The sequence below is a fragment of the Ixodes scapularis genome, unplaced genomic scaffold (genome assembly GCF_016920785.2).
Source record: "Ixodes scapularis isolate PalLabHiFi unplaced genomic scaffold, ASM1692078v2 PGA_scaffold0__279_contigs__length_252992795, whole genome shotgun sequence".
NCBI lineage: Eukaryota > Metazoa > Arthropoda > Arachnida > Ixodida > Ixodidae > Ixodes > Ixodes scapularis.
In genome coordinates, this window is record NW_024609835.1 from 1,280,318 (window position 1) to 1,301,318 (window position 21,001).

At 44.7% G+C, this 21,001-nt stretch overlaps 1 protein-coding gene across 1 annotated transcript; it reads left to right on the forward strand.

The window, feature by feature from the left end:
* Positions 1-106: 106 nt before the first annotated feature.
* Positions 107-19,909, forward strand: LOC8031867 (conserved oligomeric Golgi complex subunit 8). The gene is made up of 13 exons (XM_029983820.4): positions 107-210; positions 1,041-1,115; positions 1,796-1,920; positions 2,669-2,772; positions 5,879-6,050; positions 6,714-6,875; positions 7,440-7,491; positions 7,982-8,148; positions 10,081-10,280; positions 11,750-11,837; positions 12,857-13,038; positions 18,246-18,414; positions 19,179-19,909. The coding sequence occupies exons 1-13, from the start codon at positions 129-131 to the stop codon at positions 19,617-19,619; spliced, it is 2,019 nt and encodes a 672-aa protein (XP_029839680.4). The 5' UTR covers positions 107-128; the 3' UTR covers positions 19,620-19,909.
* Positions 19,910-21,001: the final 1,092 nt, after the last annotated feature.

The following is a 21,001-nucleotide window of genomic DNA, read 5'->3' on the forward strand; positions in this document are numbered from 1 at the left end:
AATTAATTCTAAACAGTCTTTCTTATATTTTCTTTAAAAAGTGTAGCTATGCTTCACATCCGGTTTTGAAACAAAATGTATTTTTGTGGATTCTGGTAAACTGGTTTGATCTGAATCCAAAATCGGTAATGGCGGCTTTCATGGACGGGGAAAACGAAAGTAGCTATCCTCACGATGACTTGTTCACGGTGCTTGGACCTCCGGAGAAAGGTAATGTGCTCTGAAAAGGGCTGCGACATTTCCGTTGATATAACAGAGGGTAGGTCACTTGAAATCGATTTTAATAAGTGACCACGTATCAATAATTTATGACGTCGAATGGGGGTTCTAGCCGCTTGACCCGCAGGCGTTTTGGCATACACGGCATACATTTGACGCAGCAACTTGCTCGCCTGCCCCTTGCGCCGGCAGTGTTCGAGAAAACTATTTATTTATTTCAACGCCGGCACGCGTTGTAAAGCAAAAAAGTTAAAGGAAGATTCATCGGTGGATTCTTAGGGAATGCGTTATGATGACCCTTGCGAAACGCCAGCGGCATCCGCTGCCTGACGCTGCTTTCGCTGTGCACCGGTTTCGGCAGCCCGTCTCCTTCTTTCACAATCCTTCTTCTTTTGCCGCCTACTTGGACCAGCGCTAGTACTTGGTTCACACTCCATTTTGTAGCACTAACCCAGCCATACGCGCTCCGCACACCTACAAGTTCAGACTCGCCCCAGCATCCGCGCGCGCAATTTTACTCATGTTCAATCATGGGTTCAATCATTACCAACTTGCCCAACAAACCACATTACTACTGCTGATTGGCTTCCGCCCTGTGACTTCGCCTCCCTCTCGCCTCGCCGCGCCGCGCGCGGATTGGCTTCCACCCCGTGACGTCGCCTCCCTCTCGCCTTTTTCCTTCACTACTCTCCCGTCTACGCTGCGCGCTTCTTTCTTCAACTGTTTTGTCCACAGACGGACGCCGTCAGCTTTTCCCTGTCATGTGGGTACGAATGCTAACGCATTGATAAAGAAATAGCTCGCATGGTTTTTCCTTGCAGTGGATGTTTGGCGCGAAGATGCAGATATTGCTGCGTACCTACAAGAGCTAAGTTCCTACCAAGTGCCGAGACTGTGTAAGTAGACATGATTCATTTACGAGATCTGTGTGCTAGCATGGTGGTGGATAACCAAACAAAAATGTTCTAAACGCGTGTTTATTTTTTTAATTTTTTTATTTGTGTTTTATTTTTAGATTTCTGGTCCAGCCGAAAGGAGGCGATTGATGTTGTCTCATATAATTGTGTACTTTTTGCTTGCTTAGTCTTAAACCATTAAATCCGCATTGTTGACATACAGGCTAGACTGTGGCTTCTGCAAGATGCATACTGCGGGGAAGCTCATTATGTTAACCGTCATTTTTAAGTTGCTCTATTGTATCCATGGGGCTGCATGAATGTTGTTTTCTGGCAGAAGAGAGTTTTACCACTATAGCTGCTGCGGGAGGCACTCACTTGATCGAATGACGTTTTAGCGAACGCCCACGTTTCACCGAATGACACTTTAGCGAATAGTCGGACGCCGCCAAGCGGCGTTTTCGGGTGGGCCAAATGAGTTCACATTTTTGTAATGAGCTGCCGCAGACTGTCGCCGCGAAGCGGCGTAAAGCGCAGCGCGGCGGATGGGTTAACGCGCGCCCCCGTTATTCGCTAAAACGTCCATTCGCTCAAATGTCGCTGTTCGCTAAAATGTCATTCGCTCGTGATATGGACCCAGCTGCTGCTTGTACTCATAACCCTATTTTGAACACAACTAGCCCAAGAACCCGAAAGACTTGCTGAGGAAAAGGCACTTGTCCTCGAGCAGACCCGAGAGCTTGCCTTCGAGAACTACAAGACATTCATTCAGACAGCACAATGTTCAAGGGACATCTTCAAAGAGGTGAGCTCCCCTCTCTAGCAGTGCAAAGAAACTCCTACATTAATGGAAAGTTTGATTTAAAACAGTGTGATGTCGGCATAATTTTTTGCCAATTATGCAAATGAGCAGCAAGATATAAACTTTAAAGGGAAGCTGAAGCAATTTTGTATTAGAGTAAAAACACTTAAATTGTCTTCACTTGGCCTCCAGGATCTTGAATATCGAGATTATTTTTCAATTTGGTGCACAAAGGCTGCAGAAAATAAATTTCAAAGTACCGTTGAAGCCCCCCCTTCCCGGAGCGTTACGTCGTAGGAGTTTTCAAAATCTCTGCTTTCGGGCATCTTCAGCGCCTATCAAAGCTATGCACGCACACTCTTGCTATTTTCAAAGAGGTCAGAAAAAGACATTGCGACTGGTGTTAGTGTGGGGGAATAGACCTGGCAAGCTTGCAATTGCATGCGCTGCCCACACGGGCGACACATGCTTGGCGGCCGAAAGATCCTTTTATGATGTAACAACTGGTCGGAGGTTTTTTTGTGTTTTCTTTATTTAGATTCACCTTTGGGGAAACCAACGTGATATTCAGATTTACGGGATAGAAACACTCTAATATTCACCTCTAGCTCTTTTTTTTTTTCAAGAACTTCTTTAGCTTTTTGTTAAGCAGGGATGAAAATAGAAAATCAGTTCAAACTAGAAACTACCAACTATTAAGTCGAAGCTATTATGACATTAGATGATGTGCAACTTAACATTTCCTTTTCAGTTCGGTATGGTGGAAAGCAAACTGGACTCGATGCAGGAGAAGCTGCCAGAGTTTGCAAAGAAGTGCCAGCTGTTCAGCCAAGAGTCCCAGCTCATTACGGCACGGTGAGTAGTGCATGGGTGGACAGGTGAAAGACCAATCGTGCCACCTAACCGCCGTATTTTTATTTCAACCTTAATCTTTCCAAGAACATCCTTCTGGCAAAAGTTTTGCGGGTGTTTTGAGCCATGTTCCTTGATTTCGTGGTCCTCGAGAATGAAAAGGATTGAGGCCTCATTCACACAGCCGGCTTCTCGCCCCATCCCAGCGCCAGCGCCGTCAGTACCGTGCCGAAATCGGGACGGTAGAGTGTTCGAACTAGCGGTGATGGAGCTGCCAGTGGTGGCTACATGGATGAATGGACGGATGCTGGTGTTTGTGCCCTGTATATTGGGCGGTAGCTTGCACCACCTAGCCTGGGAAATTTTCTGCACCTTCCTTTGAAAATCTGCGTGTAACTTTTGTACCTCGTTAGATTGTATAACCAATATAAACCATTAATTTTGCGTGCAATTTCGCATTTCCCTAGATCTCTACCACCATTCTTGAAATCATCCTCTTTTGGACTACTTTGTGGCGGCGACGATCTCCAAATGTAGCAGACGATCGGCGTCGATGGGCGCCGCCACAACTTCTTTGTTTCTTGGAGCTTGCGTTTGGGTCGGCGATAACGATCTTGCATGTTGGAAAACATTTTATTGGTCTCTACTTTTGAAACAAAAATAACAAGACCCACTGCGAACACGTTTCATATCAATCACTCGTTATGCCACATTCCTTCCCTGATGATCGACCAGCCCATAGGCCATCGATCACCGGTGATCTATGGTTTCCCAGCATCATCAAGAAATGAAATTTCATGTGGAGAATTATATTCCACAATCTCGTGGATAGCCAGAGAATGCTAGTTTTGGTTTCAAGGTATGTTTAAGCTTTATCACAAGGTGGTAGGCTGTCAAAAATAATCCTGGGAACGGCTGTTGCACTTGTCTAACATGGCTAACTGCTTGCATCAGTCATCGTAACAAAGGTGGCATTATTTACAGAATTCAACTGTATTGTGGCATATTTTTTAGACCTCGAGAGCTCTGGGGACACTTTAAGTTATGTTATAGGCGTCGCTTAACAAATTAAGCATCCCTATAATTTCCAAGGCTGTCCTGAGCCGGCGCGCACAATTTATGTTCCTAGCAAGGCGCACAAAAATTCTAAATATGAGGGAACTACAGTCAAGGCTATGAAAAAGCGAAGATAGAACAGAATGAAAGCATCCTGCTGGGGATGTGAAGTGTACTATTTATGCTTCACCAATATAAGCATTACTTTGTTGCAAAGCACACGTGTTGGGGAACTCTCCGACGAACCAAAAATAGACAATGTTGATAAGGGTACACTAACTTTCAGAACCAATAGCCATGGGTGTGGGGCACATCTTAAATATTCAGTATTTTTCTTATTTGTCGTTTGATTTGACATAGCGGTAGAAGTTTCGGTGTTTATACGTCCTCCGCATGTACATTGCATTTTCAAGAAATTACATTTTTAATATTTTTTTTTCATATACCAAAATATGTGTCTTCGAAAAGAACAATTAATTGGTCTTTGAAAAGAACAACATTTTGATGTATCAGCTTGCTCCATATGCAAGTTAGGAAAATACAAGCATTTGCACGGATCTTTTGAAAATTGCTACTTTTCCTGTGGTCAGGAAAGGGTTAAAATTGCATTCACATATCTATCGTACAGAAACTGATGTGGTCTCAGCATTTCGAGCGGCAGCTCAGTGGAAAATCCAAAATGACTGTATGCCCGTTATTGAAGAGCCATAAATAGGAAACAATGCCTGTGTCGTCCCGCTCCTTCCCGAAAGGAGCTTTGTTGGCTTCGTCGTTGGGGCACAGTACGGTCAGTCCCCCCTCCCACGGCCGTGCCTCTGGTCACCCAACCTTTGGGAATCCGCCAGATTGAGTGAAAGTTTTCTATTTTGGGATTGGTTTTCCCACGTTGTGGTGGGACTCTGGCACCCCCGTCAGCGCCGGTGATATAGAACGTTGTCCTGCGATGCACTTAGGCTCCGGTGGTGCCATTTGAAGTGCAAACCAGTCCGAAAATCCTCTGCCTTGGTGAGAACGCCTCCCGGCATTTCCGCCAGGATGGGGGAAAAGGTAACTGTGTGAATGTGGCCTAATTCAACTTTTGGGGACCTTACATTCTTTTGAACTCCAGACCTGAGCGCCCATTATTTCTCAAACGTTGAAGCTGTCGAGGTATCACCAAGTACACCATTTGCATATTTTTTGCTGCTTTACCAGTAAGTTAAGCTTACTTTTCACCAGATGTTGTAAAGTATAGCATTACATCACATCTAGAAAATAGTTTGAGCCATACCCATCATTTCGCTTTATATTTCTTTCATAGTATTTTGTTCTCTCAAAAGTGTTTGAGTACAATCAGTGTTTGGTGGTATTTCACCAGTACTCCCTTCATGCTTGATCGATCTGTATATGTTTCGTTCCAAAGAGTGTGAAAACTATGGCCCACTGTCACAGTTGTGATGAACCATAAGAGCTGTGCACTGATGTAGGGAAAAGACGAGAAAGAAAGCATTGAGGTGCCACTGTGAAACATTGACAATAGCATGGACTCTATGTTTAGTTTAATGTATTACCAAATGGAAATGGAAATGTGTTAGCAGTTGCGGCATGTACAGGGTGTCACAAAAAAAAATTTACAGGGTCTTTTTTATCGCAAAAATAGACTAGGCATCGCCGAATGCTCATTCTCTGCCCAAAGGTAGCGCTAGAGGTCACAACCAGATGCCAAACTTTCAGCCCGATCCGATACCTCATTCAAAAGTTATAACTGATTTTCTGAAAATTTTAATGGGAAAATGGCGGCCAACAGAGTTTTCGAATACATGGGGCTCTATGGCACCAGAAACCGAAAACAGGCGAAAATGGGCTCCATTTTCCCATTGAAATTTTCAGAAAATCACTTATAACTTTTGATTAAGTTATCGGATTGGGTTGAAGCTTTGCATCTGGTTGTGACCTCTAGCGCTACCTCTGGGCGGAGAATAAGTCTTCGGCGATGCTTAGTTTATTTTTGCGGTGAAAAAAACCCTGTAAATTTTGTTTTGTGACACCCTGTACAATACCATGCTGATTGCAGATGGCGGCAGATGTCTCAGATGTTGTCGAAGCACCCGCAGCTGCTGGAAGTGCTGGAACTGGCGCAGCTGATGGAGACGTGCGTGCGCAACGGCTACTACGACGAAGCCCTCGAGCTGGCCGCATACGTGCGCCGACTCGAGAAGAAGCACGCCTCCATTCCCCTCATCACGGTGAGTGGCTCTCAAGCAGCTCTTTTGTTCTGGGAACCCCGCTTGGGGGAACGGCCGACGCAGGCAGCCTTTTTGGTTCCTGGACACCTCCTGGGCATTGTCCCTCTGTGTATCAGGTATGACCTAGAAAGTCCTTAATGCTGAAGACTGCATTTTGCTTTAATGGCTGCTGATGCAAGCTGCATAAGTTTGCCTGATTCTCAGGTGTGTTGCAAGCCGAAGGTTGTTGAATCTCACAGACCTTAGGGGCTATGACCCATTTGCTCAATTTGCTGATGCTGGGAGCTATGGGAGCTAAATAATTAATTTCCTATTACTCGTTGTTGGCGGCAGTAAAAGAAAAAATTCTGCAGGCAAGGCACAATCGTTGGACAACGTAACTCTCAGCAAGAGAAATACAGTGGCTGTTTCTAAGAGATTTTTACTCATATCCAAGTAGCTAGCCCTCCTCATATCTTGTCTTGCAAACATCATTTAGAGAAAATTATTGTCTCTAAATAATATTTGGAAAAAAAAAAAAATTTTGGGAGTTCATTTTTGTAGCTACTACATCTCTAAAAACAGAAAGCTGGTGTGTGTAGTAAGCAGCCTATGAAGATTTCATATCAAGAATGATCTAGATTCTTTTTAAAAATTTTATGTTGCGTGGTGTTTTGGATGCAGAGCATTGCTGGGGAAGTCCGTGAGTCCCAGCAGCTGATGTTGAATCAGCTCTTGCACCAGCTGCGCTCGACCATCCAGCTTCCCGCGTGCCTCAAGGTGATTGGCTACCTTCGTAGGATGGACTGCTTCTCAGAGTCAGAGCTCCGAGTCAAGTTTCTCCAGGCGAGTAATCCAAGGCAGCCCGGAGCTTGACCGAAGCCTTTTTGCACTCAATAAAGCTACCTTCTTATTTGTTCAGTGTCCTTAGTGCACTACAGTCTTTAACATTATCAAAAGAGTTGTTCTCTGTTTTGGCTCAAATAACTTCCCACAATCTGGTATTGCAGAGCAGAGTAGTGTTTACACATTTGCATGTTGTACAAGTTGCGAGAATTTCCAACAATCATGCTACAAGTAGCAAGAGTAACAGCGTGCCCTAGGTAGCTTTTCGGGCCGTAAGATTGAAATAATAATTTTATAGTGATTTATAGATGAGCAGTAATGCCATAAAAGATACTTTTCTTGCATGATAATTACAAAATAATGTTTTGTGGTTCCTCCTTGCATTTAGTTTAGCATATTAATAATAATGTTGCAACATAAAGTTAGAGAATGTTTAATAAAAAAATATCAGTGTGTGATAACATGCATGAAATCACAGGCCAATGAATTACCTAGTTCATTACGATGACGGATGGACAGATAGAATTAACAGGGTTTATAGGTTTTCTGTTTCTTCTTTTCTAGGCTCGGGGAGCATGGTTTCAGGGTGTCCTAAGCAACATCCCCAACAAAGATGGTTTGTATCATTCTTTCTTTTTCAGGCAAAGTGGAATAACATAAAGAAAATACATTGTTGCAAACATTGGGCGAAACTTAAAATATGAAGATAGAAACTGAATGTTCTGGAAACATTAATTTTTTTATTTTGTCTATATAGCCAGAGCCATTACAGATGGAAACATCCACTGCAGTCTTGAACAACAGGGAGCTAGAGTTATCTGTAGTTTTCCAAAAAGAGAGCTGACTCATTGCTTGATGCAAGCGATGCAAACGAGCGATCCCTGTCATTTGATGTTTTTGGTATAAATTGTGCATTAGATGTGTTTGAAGGCAAAATGTAATGTTGACTTCGTGACAGGTAGGGAGGAAAACAGTGGTGGAGTTATTAGGCGAGCTTTTAATGGCCCTTATCAAATGATAGCCTAGCAGAATTAGCATGGAAACAACACTTCGCTTGTGTAGTCTATTGCATTTAGGGCACGACGCACCTCTCTTTCTGGTTGCAGCCTACACCCACTTGAGCCGCGTGGTGGAGGCATGCCGCGTTCACCTCTTCGACATTGTAACCCAGTACCGTGCCATCTTCTCGGACGACGACCCCTTGCTGGGACTTTCAACCAAGGACAGCCAGGATCCTGGCCCCAGTGTCTTCTACAGCTGGATCACGTCTAGGGTCAGTGCTCTAGTAGTGTGTGCATGCACATAGCCACTCACTGTGGAGGTGGCGTCATCAGCCACAATACAAAAAGCAAAAATTCCCTATTTTTGATTACGGTTGTTTCGGTGGATGGCCAGTACTATTTTTGATGCCAGTATAGTTGACTTTGTCACATCAGGCAGTTAGATAGCATAATATACTTCATTGATATCTTTATAAGCTAACAGACTGCATATCAGGTACCTTAACCCCTTAACTATTTTGGACGAGCCAGCTCATTCACTTAGAGCCGTCCCCAAACCATTGAGGATGAGTGTACCTTGTCCGCGCACCCAACCTTGCCCCTTGGCTGTTTTGGACGACCTAGGCTCGTTCAGAGCTTATAGTCTGTGGCACTGCTCAGAGGTGGCAGCACGTGTTTTTATTGTACAAGTTTTTAAGGATGGCAACCGATTGTGGAGACGCGTGCAACCCAAGCCGCACGTGTAATAAAACAAAAATTAAAATAAAAAATTGAAAAGAAAACTATTAAAGGGGGTTAATACAATGTGTGTATTTAGCCAAATTAGTTAATTTATATACACATTGATTTGAATCGGGGAAATAAATTGACCGGTGTAGTTGAACCAGAAAAGGAGCCAGTTTTCAGACTCCAGTAGCTGCTTAAGGAGAAAGATTCTCTTTTTGCTGGATGCTGTTTTTATAAATTTCTACATTATTGGGTATCCCCACGTATCCAGGCAGTACAAGTTTGCCACTTGTGTATCACCTGTATTGGTGAGACAGATTGCATCATAGTCAAAGCCATAGCCTGTTGTAGCAGTGTCTGCCTTCATGTCCTGTTCAGGGTCGGGTAAAGTACATTTAAGAAGTATTATAAAGTAAATGAGAGGTTGTGTACTTAAAGTAAAGTAGTAAGTACACCGGGCACAATGTACTTGAAGTAAAGTACTAGAAATACAATGTACTTTCAAAGTAAAGTACAAGTAATTTTTAACACAATCTTTCATGATGCCCTTTCATCCCCTATACAGTTTTTTTTTTTTTTAACTGGTATGCTTTTTTCAGGAGCAATTGGAAGTGCATCAGTTATTTTTGGAAATGGTGGTGAATATTGGATAAAGTCAAAAGGTCAAACAGTAGTCATTTTACTCTTGCTAATGAACTATTTAAGCTAATCAACTTATAAAGCACTTATTTTTGTCAGTCTTATAGCTTCCGTTACTTCACTTGGAGAAATAACTGGATGACGCCTCGAAAGACGATAGAATGTTTTTACATGATTACGATACTCCATTTTTTACAGCGGAGCTGTTAAGGGCTAGTTTCCCGAGGATTGTGTCCCCCGCAAAGAAATGTGTACACAAAACTTTGGAGAGCTACCGCCATCTATGAGCGACGGTGGCAACCAGACAATCAGCTTGCCGGCCTCGCTCATAGATGGCGGCAACCTTTCCAGCCTTTCCACTCTTGGTTTTCACCAGAGTGGAAAGCCGTAGAAAGCCGAAAACATGATTTATCAGCTTGCCCAAAAAGCACTTTTTCGTGCCCTTTGTCTACCACTGTGTCTATAAGGAGCCGCTTTATACCCCGCTGCTATGGGAAAAAGGTTTTACGAAATTTTAGAAATGTACTTTGAAGTCGGGAGTTGTACTTTGCTCAGAAAGTACCTGAAAAAAAATACTTTAAGTAAAGTATAAGAACATACTCAAAGAATGTACTTCAAATATAGTAAAAGTTGTCTAAAACTCTTTAATGTAGTACTAAGTACAATGCACTTAAAGCACTTCCCAACACTGTTCCTGCTTAGAGGAGACCGAGAGACCATCTTTTATCATCGACGCCTCTATAATGAGCTAGAGTATCGGGCTCGCCTGGCGACCTTGGTGTCGGGAGGGCCCCGAGCAGGCCCGTCAAAGTGCATCTGTCCGTGTTCCTGTACCTCAGGTGTCCCAGTTCATGCGCATCCTGGAGACGGACCTGGCCAGGGACCTGGGTGGCCGGATGGACTCTGTGCTGTCCCAGTGCATGTACTTCGGACTCTCTTTCAGCCGGGTCGGGGCCGACTTCCGGCCGCTGCTGGCACACCGCTTTCAGGTGGCCATTGGACGGCGCTCCGCCCACATGGTGCAGGAGGCCACCGTCAGGTGGGGCATTGTTGCCATTGGTGTCGGAGCATATTTTCTGCACCCAGCCGCAGCGCCTTGCCTCTTGGGTGTCGCTCTAGAGTGGGCAATAGCTTGCTGCCTTCAATGGTGCTTTGGCGTTGTGTGCAACACCATCGTGAACAAGTAGTTAGTTGAAGTGGCACCACTGGAGGTTTGGTGCACGAAACAGGTGCCCTGGTGCTTTTTGAGATCAATGCTCCACCTAAAAAATCAAAGATGTTTAATTCCTATGTTTTGCTTGCCTGTAGGGTAATGTTTATTGCAAAAGTGAATTTTAATAGAAGCATAGTTTGCATAGGAATGGAATTTTTAATGGGTGCCCAAATTCTGGTCATATGGCACTTACTGCAATCATTGCCTGATTGCATCAGCCAGCAATACATGATTTGATCATCGATCGACATTTTTCAGTGGGTGCTGAATTTCTATGTGACAGTGATGCTTGAGGAGCAAATTAGAGGTTGCAAGAATTAAAACTTTGAGAGTATGTGATCATAGTCCAAGCTATGAAGAGCTGAAAACTTTTCTGATGTGCAATAATGTGAATATCCCTAAACTCAATTTTAATTAGAACATACTTTTTTTTAAAAGGGAATGATAGATGTGCGCTGTCTTAACCATGTATTTATCAGGCTCGGCAGGCATTAGATAAGGGGATAATCATTATGGCAAGTGGACTAATTAACTAAAATTGTTAATTAACATCTTAATTATTGGTTTTAGGGGTCATGTCGCAATTGCAGTATTGACAGCGATAACTGTTGGAGGCCGGACCAATTTAAAGAATTTGTAGAAAAGTAATTATTTGTTTAGATATTAATATATCAACTTCTATGCTTTAAATCAAGTAAAAAACATGAAAATTGATGGAGTAATATCCTAAAGACCGTCCCCTTTCAGAAAATTTCGGAACCCTTTAAGTGCCTTGGACGAGCTGAGCTCGTCCAAGGCACAAACGAGCTGAGCTCGTCGGCCGCTTTCTGGTTAAAAATTTTGTGGACGAGCTCGACTCGTCCAGTGGTTTTTCCGGTAGCCCTCAATACCACGGACGAGCTAGGCTCATCCGAGTAGTTTGCGGCGCTGATCATAGATGGCAACACTCGTTTTAGTTTGCACCTTTTTCTTTCGCCACCTCTAATTTTTGCGTAACAAACTCTTAAAATTTTATCTGTTATACTAGAGGACTAAAACTCCTTAATAAAAATATATGACATCAATACTCTAATTCAAACATGACCCCTAAAACCAATAATTAAAAAGTTTATGAACAGATTTGATTATCCCCTCTTCTAATGTCCACTGGGCCTCATAAATACACGGTGAAGACACCACTCGTCTAAATGTCACCCCCTTCCTTAAAAAAAAGTTTGTTCAAATTAACATCGAACACACTCTGTACAACACTGCTCCTTTCATGAAGGGAAGCAAAATTGTTTTGCTTGCTCCAGGTTTGAGAAGATGATGGAGTCCTTCACGCTGGTGACCCTTCCATCCCTGGGACCAGCTGCCATGCTCATGTCAACAATCACCACCGAGGTTTGTTCCATCGCTCACGGGTTCCCTCCAGAAATTCTTGAATTCCAGACGTGTGACAATTTCCAGGGTGCTGAGGGGTGGAGCAGCGGCAAATGATGCAAATTTTGTTGTTCTCTGCACTTTGTCTGCCAGTGATTTTGTTTGTTGGGATTATGCTGTTGTATCACATTGTGCCACACGAGTCTGCCAAATACAACAATCTGGGGTGTCGTGCATTCTCAAAATCAGCATCGTTTTGTTCAGCGGGGGCAAAATATAGAGGGTGATTGGATATAGTAGGGTTGGACAGTCGGCCAGACTGGTGGGCAGCAATACCACTGCCGCCCACGTGGGGAGAACCCTGATCACTCGTCATGTTTTTACATCATGTGTAGTAAATCACAGACAATTGTAGATTGTGATACTGTTGCATAATGTATGGTTATAGCAAGAGTGCCAATGTACTAAAGGTTTTAGTCAGTATGCCTTTTGAGACCTGGCATCTTAATTGGTTGCTGTCGAGCACCAATTTATTTGGGTGCACTAGGGCTACATTAGTGGGAGAGTGCAGCTTCCCAACGAGACTTCGAAATGAAGCCACTAAAAGTGTGGCTACTGATATTTTTCCGAGAGACTTCCGACGAGGGGCGAGTTGGAGTACTGCAGTGTGTCTGCGAGGAGATGGGACCAAAGGCTCGCTCGTCTCTTTAACACAAAATGTGTTATGCGAGTCATTTCTATGAAAAAATTGTCACGAATGAGCATCTGAAATGAGCGTCAGGAACGAGGGGGATATTGACGTCGTGACTTGACATTACGAGACCTCTACCAATCCCACTTCCCTGTTAAATTTAGAGGGAAAGCACCGTAGGAAGGTGAGGGGAGGGGAAGATTGGCACCATAGGAGGTTGAGGGGGTGGATTAGAAAAGAAAAAGATAGAAAAAATAATAAGAGTGCGTGGTTTGTGTGGGGCACATTGCGTGCTTCCTGGCCTTTGTAGCATGATCAAGCCTGTGTAAATTTTGTTTTTCTCTTGTAGGAGGGCGTAGAGCCTCCGCTGTCCCTGCTGGAATTTGAGCCCCTGTCCCAGTACTGCAACGGAGTGCTGAGCGCCTTCAACGAGGTGCGCCTCTGCTCGTGCCTGGCCATCGCCCGGCAGCTCAGCTCCTCCGTGGAGACCTCCCTCCGGACGATCGTGGGCGTCATCTGCCGCTTCCAGCTGTGAGTCCAGCCAAGGTTGCCGAGTTCTCATGTGGGGGCGTGTACCGACGCTCCTCCATTCACCATTTGAGCTGGGGCGGTCCCAGACTTTGCTTTTAGGGGGTACGAGTTTGTTTCTTAAAGCATTTCGTTATTTGTTGAATTCATTTTAATGCGAAAGCATTAACTGTCGAGTGAACCGACGTCATCAGCTTTGAAACCGCGCCAAACGGCGCCTTCCTTTGTCCCATTGGAACGATGCCTGTTGTCTGTAGCAGGACTCTAGTGGATAGGCTCCCATTGGCTGGTGCACGTCATTAAGGAACGAGGCTTCCATTGGCTCTCGCGTGGCGTAGTTAAAAAAAAGCCACTAGAGAAGCCTTCTTCATGGCAGAGCAGCGCACGGAGCGGCCCAGTCGCCGGTAAGAGGTGCGGCAGCGCGGGCCAAATCGCACTGCCCGCTGGGGCAAACTCAGGTGAGCCTGCACAGCCGAGCTCAGCGTGGCACAGCCACTTCACGAGAGTGCGCGCTTGCCCATCAGCTGCTACCTCAGCAGTTGCGAAACGTGGCCGTCCAGGCCACTACGCTGCAGACAAACTAAGGGAGCAGAAGGACGACATTCATGCTTTCGCACTCACAACTCATAAGAATAGCTTAGGTGTCCTCGGACTTTTTTATTAGTTGTTTTGTTTGCATTTCGATAATGAACAATCTAAACCTTGGTTCGCGATATAGCTTCGTGCTAAGTACTTCCGCCGTAAGCAATTGTATGACAGTGCACACATATTTTTTTATTTACAAATGCTACTACCTTCCATTGCAAGGTGTCACAAGACAGGTTTTTATACAAGTAACAAAAAGCGCAATAAAAGTTTCTTTAACTATACACACTAAGCAAATGAACACTAATTAAAGTAGCCAAGTGCATTTAAAAAGCCTTATTCACACTTTGGAAACTGTACACGCAATGAGAAAACACCATATCAGCAAGCGAATTAAAATAATGCAAAAGGAAACGTCTGACAAACAAAATATCAACAGTTGAAAAGACCATGTTCAAATGACCCTATTTACACTTCATGAAAAGCAAATCAGAGTAGTAAATGAATGGCCCAAAAGCACATGGTGTACGTGGAGACACCGAAAATTCTTACAAGATATACACTCGAAACAAAACAAAATCAATAAAGTGAAAGTGTAGCAGAGTACGTGCAGCCAAACACAAAGACAAGATTCTGAGACATCGATGATTGATCACAAGGAACGTAAAATTTATCTGAACAGTGAGCAAAATGACGATTTAAATGATAGTGCAAATGCGGCATTTCTAATGTCAAAAGGCCATCTGTTTCGATCTTTACCAGTTAAAAAAAAAAAAAAAAAAAAAGTGAAAATCTAAAGCAGAGGGTGTATCACCTATATTCTGAAAGTGATAAGCTATTATAGCTTCTACTTCTCGCGGATTGTAGAGCGTGGCTTTTCTGAAGTTGTCATTTAGAAAAGGAAGTCGGTCCCCCTATCCCTCAGGAAATTGGTCTGTCACACTGGATGTGTCAACATGGATATCCCGATGAATGTTCACAAGAGTTAGTCCAGTCAGACGCTCCTCGGTCATCTTGGACCGCAACCACGTCATCGAGCGACGGAAGGTTAAAAGCGTGCACACCGCTGAGGCAACGCTGACTGGCAGTGAGGCCAGAATCTGCAGTAACGTTCGCACATTCGGATACACATCTCCATCGCGAGCATCAAGGGACTCAGTGGCTTTACGCTGAACCGGAATGTCACTAGTTGGTCGCAGCCATTTTGCCTTCCACATGAGCAGTTCAGACGTAAGAGTTTTTGTTATCGTAGTGCGGCTATTTATTTATTTACTATACCCTCAGGGCCGTGAGGCATTAGAGAGGGGAGTGGGTGACATACCGTATATACGCATGTAATGGCCGCGCTCGTGTAATAGCCGCTGCCCTAACTTTAAACAAAAAAAGCCGAAAAAATATATTTAAAAATCACCCGTGTACCACCTACGATTTTAGAATCATAGGTGCGGCCATTTCTTTTTTCAAGTACTGCAGGCAGATGGCGCCCACCCGGCTGTGGCAGCCAACAACATTGAGGCACTCTATCCTGTATGTTTGCGCCTCTCGCTTTATCACGAACAATGTCGAACCAGACGCAGTGCATCTCTTTGTGTTTGCGAGCATCCCCCCGTTTCCCGCTGTAACCCGCTTCAGGCTTCTGGATGGGGAAGTATACGAGTTACACGGCTGGCTTTAAACTCAAAGTTATTGCCTTTGCTCAAGACAACAGCAGAAAAGCAGCCAGACAAAAGTTCGGTGTAGACGACGCCAAGACGCCGGACGCCGAGAGAAGTTTCGAAGATGAGTGATCTACTTTGGACGAGCGAAAAGGACTTTGCACGCCTGTCTATGCAATACCCATAAATGTTCTCTTGTTCTACCAAGGCATGTGAGTACTTCCATTTAAGGAAGGCAAGTAGGGAAACTTCTGGCGAAAAAAAAAAAATGATTTCCAAAAATCTTTTTTATTTTTCTCCGTGTAATGGGGCCGCACCCCTAGTTCTCGCCCAAAATCATAAAAAAATACCTGCGGCCATTACACGCGTATATACGGTATTACAATATCATTGAATCACTTTGCGAAATCTGGTGGGGTCCTCGATGGCTGCAATGCGGTGACTGACCTGCCAGTCTCTCTATTCGTGCGTCGTTGCCTTTCCCTCTTGTCCCTACGTGGGGAATTCGTGCGGCAGGATTGGTGGCCAATAATTGCAGAGTTGCAGTTCCGAAAATGTACAGGCTCTGCCTCAACAGCCTTTTACCACCACACGCACACACACACAAATAGATCCAAACTTTCTCACAGCCTTGTTTCCAGTGACCCCGATGCCATTGATTCAAAGAAGAGTCATTTCGACCTGCTCGAACCGCACAAATTAACCTATAGTTGCAGATGCTTTTTTTGGGGGGGAGGGGATGGGAGAGGAGGGGAGAGGAGAGAAGAGAGAGGAGAGGAAGAGGGAGGGCGGGAAGGGAAGGGGAAATGAGCCACCAAACTCGAAATCTGATAATCAGGCAGCCAGTAGCACCAACAGTCAATGTCAGCTCTGCGTCGGCATTAACTTTGTTTCCCCCTTCATCCCCCACCTCCATCCTTCCCTCCAGGTCGGGCTTGTCCCCGCAGATTACCGTTCCCGCAAAATTCGAGACAATCCGTTCAATGCCTTCCAGGAACTTCTTCCGTGTGTCTGGAGGCAATTAATGAAAACGTCTCCATTTAATCTTCTGGGCAAGTGCCATGATGTGCCTGTGAACTCGAACGGTCGCATACCGATTTCTTGTGTGTGTCCACAAGGCCCTTGATGACTAATTTGCATCTCTGAAAGTCCGCTGAGCTTTCCACTTGAAACTCCAAGGTCGCATACTTCTCGTCGTAACTCAGAAAGATAGCCATCACAACGGCATTAAATTTCACCTGTCAATACCCCGCTCACTTTCGGTATGTAGATGCCTGACCTTTCCCTCGGACGTTTTAAAGCAAATAGCATTCCATAAACTATTTCAACATGCTTGTCTATCAAATTATAAATTTCCTCTGTCTGAACTTCACGCACAAGCCGGCCGACAATAAGATATATGGTAGAGTCATCCTAAACCATGGTGCCACTTGATGCTGTCTCATTAAGTGATCAAAAAAGAAGGAATCTCCTGCATTCTTCAGAGAGGAAAAGCCTACTTTTGTGGTAGATGGCAAGGTGTCCCTCATTCCAGCAATACAGCCCTCTGGCTTACGGAAACTTGGAACAATCCTAACGCGACGCTGACGTGCTACCTGAGAGGAGAATTCCAGAACTTTGAAATAATTCAGACAGCGTGTAGGTGTATCGTCGAAAGTCTTTTTATTCTTCGTCAAGCTCAAGAAGCCTCTTCCCAAATTCCCAAACGTATGCACGCGCATGTGTGTGTGTATTTTCTTGTTTGTGATACATACACACACACACATTTCGTGATACATATACACACATTGAGTTGATTGAAAATAGGTCTGTATACAATGATCGCTAAGGGCTTTCGAGCCTCTAACGATAGGGATGGTGTGCGATGAGTGTTAGTGTGGGGACAGAATTCTGATCGCTGCCAATGTTCACTGGTTCAGCAAACAAAACTTATAGTGTTTCCAAATTTTTCCTTAAACAAAAAAAGAAAAAGAAAACGAGTAAATTGAGGGAGGGGGCGGGGGCAAACATTCCTTTCGCACGCCCTCCCCCCTTCCCCCTCTGCTTAGAACTGCCACTGCCTTTGAGTGCCTTTTTCTTTTTTTTCCCCACATGCTAAACACAAATTTTGGTCTTAGTAACACTGTAGCATGCTCAGTAAAGAATATTTATTGATAAAAGATGCACTATTTTATGGGCAAAAAGCTAGTTTTACGTCTGCAATATCTGTCACATATTTCTCACATTATACTTTTCGAGATGTGGTGCTACGCAGTTTGACCTTGCACCCTGAGGTCGCTGTTTTGAGCAGCCTCGCTCGGCTATTGCTTATTCGGAATGCGAGGTCGAACGACATAGATTCGCCATTTGGTAACAACGAAGCAGCACACCAAAACAGAAGTCGCCTAAACAAAAAGAAAAAAAATATGTGCCATCAAAAAGTGACGTCACAGAAAATAATACATTGATTTCATCGCTACCTCATACATGCCACTACACATAAAAAAAGTTACAGCCCAGTTTGGAAGACCAGGAAGCAGACCAAAACTGAGACCACACAGGAACACACTTGAATAGACTTGGGTGTGGCACTCACAAAGTTAATACTCTGAAGGGGGCAGGAAAGTGGTGTTTGTTGCTATGAGTCTTTTACTGCTAGTCGGTGCAGATTGGTAACAGGAGAAAACAGCGCAAAAAAGATACAAGGACAAGTAGACAAAAGAGACACTCTCACTTCTCTTTCGTTTCTTTGTTCATCTTGGGCAGAAGGAGGGGCAGCACGCAATTTGCAGCTTCTTGCCGCAGCAGTAGCAGCCTTCTCGTTATCTAAACAAGCTTTGCTTGTCGTATTAAATTTTTATTAACTTCAGAATTGTCAGGGACGATGCAGTCTGCGGGGCACTGTCAAGACGGAGCCACGACTCGGCATCTTGCTTTTCTTTCTCGCACGTTGAGAGTTGAAATAAATGTTTGTTTCGTGCTGTGACGCAGGGCTGAAGAGTCTGGCCTGACAGAGAAAGAAGTGGAGACGTTCTCGCGCTTCTGCGCCGCCTTTGCCCACGACCTGGTGCCTTTCTTGGACCGCTGTCTCGGCGTGCTCTTCCCCAGGGCTGAAATTGCCAAGATGCTGGGAGTCACCATGGCCCAAGTGGCCAAGATGGTGAGCCTCGACGCATTTTTTGCAGAACTTATTGCTTGGGACAAGTAATGTCACCTTCACGGTTTACTCCCCCAAAACCTCCTGTGACTGCCTCTGTGGCATCGAGGCTCCATTTCATAACCCAGAGCGCAAGGAGGAGGGTTCGAACCGTGGCCAATCTCTTCTCTAAGAAATCTTTAGGGCATCGCTCATAGCCCAAGTTGCTTTGCAATGTGAACAGTCCCCTTAACTAATAGTTGTCCTGGTTTTGCACCCCCTTTTTAACAGCTGTGCATGCCATGTAATTTGGAAGAACTTTTCCTACCTCCGCAGCATAGCTGAGAAAAGAGCCTGCAAGTTGGACAAAGCACCTAGAGTTTGGAGCAGCAAGGGTGAATTACTAGTTTGGTACAAACACTTATACTTTTGAAAATGTTCATTTTCGCTGAAGATGCTTACATTAGTTGTGTTCTTTTCATCTTAGATTGCGAGACCACTTCACCTCTCTTTACCATCTCCCTTTCTGTCGTCTTTGAAGTAGCCAGAGATTGTTGGACGTTGTACTTTGAATGCTTAGTGGTGTATAGCTGCAACAAACTATGAATGTATCTCAGAGGCTAGGAAGAGACATGAAGATTTTATTAACAGTGCAAACATTGAATCCAAAGCTATAGTCTTGGGGAGGTGATCTTAACTTGCGTACATCACGCTTTCTTTGTAGAGCAGTTACAGATGGTCTCTGCCCGTGACGTATTGAAGTCAGTTGGGATAATATTACTTTCCAGGAAAATATGGGTCACCTGAACTGCGACATGATCATAGAGCCCATGAAGCACCTTGTGTCCGACTTCGAGGAAGACTTCTCCGTCCCAGCCAGTGTGGACGCGGACGAGGCAGATGATTTGAGCAAGAGCAGTGCAGAGGGAACCAAGATGGTAGAAGAGTCTAGAGGACAAGAGCAGAAGGTGCCAGGAGAGCTGGAGGTTGCAGCTACCAAAGAGATTGTAAACATTCCTAAAGAACCCACAATGCTTGAAAAACTGACAGTGTCTGAACAATCGACAATGGCTGAACAGTCGGTGGTAGCTGAAGAATCGACAGTGGCTGAAGGATTCACAGTGTCGGCAGAATCCACAGTGGCTGAGGTACCCACGGTGGTTGAAGAACCAACAGTGGCCAAAGAATGCAAGTCACCACAGGAACAGGAACCAACATTAGTTGAGTGAACTCCAGAGGTCATCATCTGAAAAATTGGTCATAGAACTTGAAACTTTACTTGAGAAAGCGTCTGAAATTACTAATTGCCTAATCAAATTTAAAAAATAAATTTTTGCAGGGCTTTTACTCATGATGATTTTGTTGCACACTATAAAGAAAACACTGGCTTCCGTTTGACAAGTGGTGCATAAAGGTGGATCTGCAAGCTCATCAGCTATAGAATTGTACTCTGTGGACCCTCCCCCAATTGCTCTGTCAGCCTCACGTCAAGTGAAGAAGAGTGTGGATTGAGTTAGCAGTGGTTTCACCTGTCGTTCCTTCTTCAGAGACGTGTGTACCATGCTGCTCATAATAACTGATGCATTCCTGAAACATATGTCCGATAAGTCTGTTACTGTGAAGCATAGACCACACCACAACATTTTAGCATGCCCTGGTCTAAACTGCACATAAGGCCAGAATGAAGGTAATGTATAAGAAGAAGCCACTTTAATATTACTTGATTTGAAAACAATTTCTTTGAGTAGTTTAAGTACCGTAAAATCCCGTAAGGGCGCCCTCTCCCGAGAGATCGCCCATCCCGTTTTTCTGGCTAAATATCTCTACCATAAAAATTCCGACACATCGCCCACCCCCCGATTCCCGTTTGACGTCAAGCGATGTCCGACGGGAATCGAGGATCAACGGCGAGATCGGCGGGTACCGTTGTGTCCGAGAAGCGAGTTCATAGCGGGTTCCCGCGTTTCTGTCTGCGATCTCCGCGTGATATCGGCTCGCGTAACACGCTAGTTGTTCCCACGTGTATATTGCATCGTGAAATGTGATTATGTTGCGTCCGCAATCTGCGGTATTTGTGTCTGACATACGAGTTAGTAGCGTATTCCCGTGTTTTTGTCCGCGATCTCCGCGCGCGGTATCGGTTTTCGTGACAAGCAAGATTGTAGCGGGTCCCCGCGTCTTTGTTGCGCCATGAAACTTGAATCTGCGGCGTCCGCGATCTGCGGTATCCGTTCCCGTGAGATGCGGGATTCCGCGAGTCCTTCGCACCGTGAAACGCGAATCTGCTGCGTCGGCCACTTGCGGTACCCTTTCCTGTGACACAGCATCGAGTTTGTAGCGAGTTCTCGCGTGTTTATCGCATCGTGAAACACGAATTTGCCGTGTCCGCGATCTGCGGTATCAGTTCCCGCGTCACGTGGTTTGTAGCGGGTGCCCCGGTGCTTATCATTAATTTTTGATAAAGGTTTGCTGTGGCATCCCCAAGGATAACCCACCCCACGTTTTTCACCACTTATCTCTTCATTTTGGGTGGGCGTCCTTACGGGATTTTATGGTAGTCATGTGTGAATAGTGGTATTTGAGTTTGAAGTGAATTCGAAACAAATAGTGT